We start from the raw sequence: 5,763 nt of genomic DNA on the forward strand, positions 1-5,763 counted from the left end.
AATATACACGACTTGGCGCGCCACCATTTGCCATCATTTGCCGCTTAATATTCGGCTAGAGCAGTCAAGAAGGCTGGCAGATGGATTAGCTGAAGAAAGACGGTTGAGGAAGGGTTGATTCGCCCACGCCTCTTCTTGCTGTCACTGAGATCAACGACGTACTTCAGAGAAGCGCCTTCGGGGGATATGGCCCTGTGCATCCCTTCTTTATAAAATTATACCTGCATGAACATTATAAGATGCCTGCCGCATACTTGATGTTCCTGAACAGAGATATTTGGTCTGAGTTATGCACCGCATCCCCCGTTACAGCTCGGTTCTGCGATACACAAACCCTCCCTCAGGCACACTAGAAGATCAGTTTTGGAAACCCTTAATATGATCTAAATAAGTGAGCAGCTGAGTTGCCTCCGGACCATAAGAAAGGTTCATCTGGTATACCTTTACAGAAGGCATTTTCAACACCTTGCGGGATATATATTTTTTTCTACTATAAGCAGTATTTATAGATAATAAATGCAACAGATCTATTTACTATAGTAGAGGCCGCAGGTTTGATGTCGGAAGAGTGCACAAAACAAAGCGCTATCAAATCCTGTCATATATACAAGTACGAAAAGAGGTTAAGGATAAAAATAAAGACAAATCCTGACAAGTTTTGTCGGAATAGTAGGCTGAAAATCTGTAAATAAACTCCTCCTCGGACAGGAATAGCACTGTTGTGCTGCGCCATTTTTGCTTGTCAATTCATATCCGCTTGAAGAGAAACTGCCAGGCAATGACGGTATATTACTCTTCATTCCAAGCGGTGAGCACTGAAAGATCGGGTTTTTATTCATTTCTGGGCGTAATATTAATAATCTGCCCATTGCATAAGATTAGTCAACCTCTCTGATGATTATATCGCGTTTGGTTCCTTCCTAGGAGGTGATTGGGCGCGGTATGGACGACGGTTCCTGGAAGGGTGAGAGCCGATCCCGGAACGAAGACTTCGTCGTCGATGCGGTGGACGACCGCTGGAAATCACAGGACGTGGTCCTGCCTGCAATGGTCGCAGGCACCCTGTCCGGGGCTCTGCACCTCTGGCTTCTGCGTCCCCCGGCCGTAGCCCGCAAGAGCGCCGTGGCGGTGGCCGGAGCCTTCATGGGCGCCCTCATCGTCGGCTGCTTTGTCAATGTCCAGAGGGATGCTAGGGCTAAGAGTGAGCATCATGCATTCTTCGCACATACATATAGATATTTTGACAGAGTATTCCGGCTAACATGCTCCGAGACTCCATCCAGTATTACCATGCTCTGAGATATCCTGCCTCAAAGACCATTCACTCGCCAGGACGACATGGTGGTGGCGCCACCGTCGGTCCTATAGTGCGGATCGGCAACCGGCGGCACTCGCAGACGCAGCGTCGATTTCTTCCTAAGTTTATACGGTGGGATTGCTGACAAAGAAGACGTGCTCTTTGCAAATCGTAAGCGATTTACTGATTAGACTGTTCTAGTTTTTTTGTTTTTAGATAAAACCGTACAAATTATCTAGGGTGCTGAAAAGCAGCGTGAATTGTAGGAAAACTATAGGCACGCATCCAGCAGTGTTTAAGACTTGCTGGCGTCGTCTTGCACGCGTGTTTCGCTGTGCTGCGCTCACGGGCCTGATATTTTTCTTACGTCACACTTACCCAATGAAGTTTTGTTTCTCTGCTCGCTTTTTCCCCAGTGCGCGCGAGTCTGATAGTTACACGAGGGTCAGAGAGACAAATTTAGTGTAATTCTTTTTTTTTTTAGAAGTAGCTTGTGCTTTTATTGAGTGATTGTATTTGTCTGCCCTTTGCCTTCATTGTAATGTGGGGTGACAGCCAGCTCATGAGGCAGGCTGGTAAATAAAATCGCACCAAAATCGCGAAACAAACCGCAGACGTCCAGCCGTTCGCCCGCAGATAAACATTGCTAAACAGGGTGCAGTTCCCAAGGAAATTTACTTTTAATCACGCGTGTGCTCTGTAGGGCACATATAGTTCGTGATGGGTACATTGACCTGTCGTGAAAATATGTAATCAAAACAAGATGCACTTCTGGTAGTGGGTTGAGGTAGGTTAACATTTGAGACCTCGACTAGTTCGCCCAACCACCGGCGACCACTGTGATTTCTAAGCGTCGGCGTTAAACTCGCTGCGGATGATGTGGGGAGTGTCTGGTGCGCGCGCGCAACCCAACCCATGTGCTCCTTACACGTAGTTCATAAAAGCCGTGGCCACGATATCTTTTCTGTCCTTTTGGTGATGTTTCCGAAATGTATATACATTTCGGAAACATCACCAAAAGGACAGAAAAGACATCAGGGGACGAAACGCTATGCATGTTTCGTCCCCTGATGTCGCACTTGACGGCACACGTCTTCGCGCGTGAGCTTTGGCCTTTCGACACCTGGGCTGTCAAGAGTATGCGTTTTCTGTGCGCATTTCGTAAATGGTGACGACACCAACTCTAACGTCGGGGCTATAGTGAACCAGAATATAGTCGAGGCGTTTGAAGAAGCAAACACAGACGAATCAGCCAAGTGCAACAGGATGATAGGCATATCATTCTTATTTTAATCTCGGTTCTGGCGCCAGATGGCGCCACCTGTCAGAAAGGTGGCCAAAAATGGCCGAGGCGGAAGCGCTAGAACTAATTGTTGATTGATTAGTGTGTGATGGCCAAAAGTGAGGTAATGAACTAACTGCAATTAATTGTTTAATTGATGAATGAAACAAATGTCAATAATGGAAAATTGAGAAAATAGGGTTCAAAGATGTCAAAATGCGCAGTATGGAAAGTGGATGCTTGAAGAACGTAATCAGAAATTTAGAACGTGAAATTGATGAATAACTTGAAATAACTAAAAAAATGAAAAATTTGAAAACGAAAAATGTGCAATTGTTAGATGAAGAGCAAAGGCTTGATGATGCCAATTAAAAAACAACGGAGTGTGTGTAACGGATTAATTAATGAATTGAAATTATTGAAAAGTGAAACATTGAAAGAAGTAGTGTACAAAAATATCAAAATTCTCAGAATTGCAAGTCAATGTTTGCTGATGCTAAGTATCGGTGTGTAAAAAAGTTTAAAGCATGAAAAATCGTCTGTGTGTGTGAAACACTATTGAGTCATACCCTTAACGGTAGAGTTCCCGGGCGTTGCAGCAAACGCAAACAGTGCGTTCCGCTGAGCATGCTCTGGGACATATCAAGTTTCTAGAGGCGGCTTCCCAGCCTACCGGCAACATCAGCTCCCGGCAGGCTATAAGCGAAAAAATATAAAACAAATAAAAAGAGCAAAAGTATCGTTCGTGAGCGCTTGCTATCACGTCATGCCCTTAACGACGGAGCTTAAGTGTCCCCTTAGCTTTTCAATATACTGTGAACTTCCTTCAGACGCATGGCGCTGACAGGCAGTAGCTGGCAGCTGACACGGCCGCGCACTGACTAATGGTGGTGAAAGATAACTCGAAATGAGCATTGACAGGGAGACGGCATTGAATCAACCTTAAGGGGCTGGTCCTCACAAGCACTAGGTGGGGTCCCTGTACGGAGCCCCAACGGCGTCGGCCGCTGCCCGGCCGCGCTCCACCAAGGACTCCTAGGCCTGTAGGTCAGAGCAGTCGAGCGGGGTCGCCTGTCCTCCCTGGTGGGGTTGGGATTAGGGAAGATAGCAGGGTTGGACGGCCAGGTCCACACCATGTGGTAAACGTCTGAAGGCTGCTCCGGACGTAGGTTTGCCTGACGTTAGGTTTAGCAGAAGCTGCCAACTCGGGCTCTCATTGTGTATTACAGGGTGATATCAGAATTAGCCTGTCAGGACCCTTGCTTTCACGTTACCAGGCCACTCAGGTACATGTGCTTTAGTGTCCTACGCTATTGTCCTTAAAGGCTGAGCTTAATTTTAGTTTGTTGTCATCTTCATATGGTGTTGAGCGTAACGTGACCGCGAGGGGGGAATTACAGGACCTTAGTGAATGAAGCAGGGTACCCGTTGCACATGCTTTAACGGCATATACGTGGCTTGTTAAGTAGTTGCACTAAATATTTTTTGCACTTGTACGAATGCAGCCCTTCTGAAGCATAGGATTTGCTGAAGCTGAAGTCGTTTTACTGCGGTATTCCATGTATACGGCTGTACAGCACTGGGTAAAAAGTTCCGGGATGAGGACTCCTGGCAAAAGGAAAACAAATCAATGGGTCAGTGGGAATCATGGGTCAATGGGAATCAAGGGTCAGTGGGAATCATGTATGCATGAATGGGGTGCGTGCTCTATCCGCTTGATTGACTTCTATCTTGCTGAACACAGGGGCAACTCGGAAATAATTTTTATTCAAGCAAATTGGCACCCGTTAAACTTTCATCTCTCCATTTACATGCTGTGAAATGCCACCGGCCTAAGTGTAGATTGTATGCCGGAAAGCAATATTCCGCCGCGGCAGTCTGGCAGAGCTGCGCATTAAAAAAAATTAATTCGGTTGGTGAAGCAATATAGTAAAATAGGAGAGCGCGTCGTGCACGATATTATGAAGGGCAGGTCTCGCAGACCTCTCATATTAATGGTAAAAATGCAATGGCATGAATAAATTTTTTAAGAACAAAATAAGAGCAAATTTTTCCGTTAAATGAGTCGGTGACGCAAACCCAGTGAGCCTGCACTTCATATTGCATCTGGCTGGCTGTTTTATCTCTCGTTTATAAAACGCACCTGGCGCGTATGTGCCTTACTTTCTTCCAGATGGCTGCAGCCTCACCAACGTTCTCTCTTCCACAGATATTTGATGCTGCTGGCCACAGCGAAAGCAGTCGGCGGAAGCCGGAAAGTAAATCGAAGCCAGAAATGTCAGCTGTTTTCCCAGGGAACATGAAACGCGGCAGCTGGCCCCCAGCGCACACTTTTGAAAACTACCACTGGGCGAATTTCAGTGCAGCCCCTATAGTCTGTACACAAGGCGTACAAGGACAGCTGTTTTGTCCCTGTATTTCTCTCATCCTTTGGAGCATAAATGCACGAATAGCTATAGCGTACCTACTCCCCCGCACCATCCTTTCCGCCCAATGCACTAGAGTGCTCACTCACAAGCCTCTGTTGATCACCCGGCTATGGTGGCGTTCTTTCGGCCGGGAATCCACTCTGTCTTGGCGTTATGGCCCTGCAGGCTTTCCCACCACTACTATGAAGCTTTCTTTTCTAGAAGCTCAAACAGACTGTCTTTCCTAAAGAAAAAAGCAGTTCATGTATTCATTCTATAGGATTAAAAACCATACCACCTGCGAGAAAACGTGACCATGCGCAGAACCTTTTCAGTTGCACCCATGTATGTGGATCTTCCTGAAGCCCCATACCTTTCCTGCAGGGCAGCTTCCAACCGTGTTCCCGGAACCCTCCAGGCCTTGGGACGATGACGAGCAGCGGGCTGCGTATGGCGAAGATTTGCCTAGGGGTCCCAGAGCAGCCCGAAAATCAGTCGGTCTAAAGAATGTGTGTCTAGAAGACGCCTAGCATCAGCGAGGCACTTCACACTAATCTCAAACCCCGCCGATCGCAATGAGCAAAGCGATGGAAATGTTGCCTACAGAAATTACAAAGAGATGCGTGGACAGATAAATGCGCTGCTTTTCTCTCCAACAACACTGCACCAAGGAGCACCTGTTGCGTCATGCTTGGATCTCCGTCTTCTCCTTTGGTTTTAATGTGTCAGCATTAGAGTCCACATTCAGAGAAAAAGCTGCATATGTCACGATATTG

At 46.8% G+C, this 5,763-nt stretch overlaps 1 protein-coding gene across 1 annotated transcript; it reads left to right on the forward strand.

Moving 5' to 3' along the window:
• The first annotated feature begins 942 nt into the window (after positions 1-942).
• LOC146193885 (uncharacterized) lies at positions 943-5,517 on the forward strand. Its single transcript, XM_084602851.1, has 2 exons — positions 943-1,201; positions 5,372-5,517. The coding sequence occupies exons 1-2, from the start codon at positions 943-945 to the stop codon at positions 5,515-5,517; spliced, it is 405 nt and encodes a 134-aa protein (XP_084458977.1).
• The last annotated feature ends 246 nt before the right edge of the window (positions 5,518-5,763 follow it).

This window comes from Amblyomma maculatum, chromosome 4 (genome assembly GCF_055883805.1).
Source record: "Amblyomma maculatum isolate TAMU_Amacu chromosome 4, ASM5588380v1, whole genome shotgun sequence".
Classification (NCBI taxonomy): Eukaryota; Metazoa; Arthropoda; class Arachnida; order Ixodida; family Ixodidae; genus Amblyomma; species Amblyomma maculatum.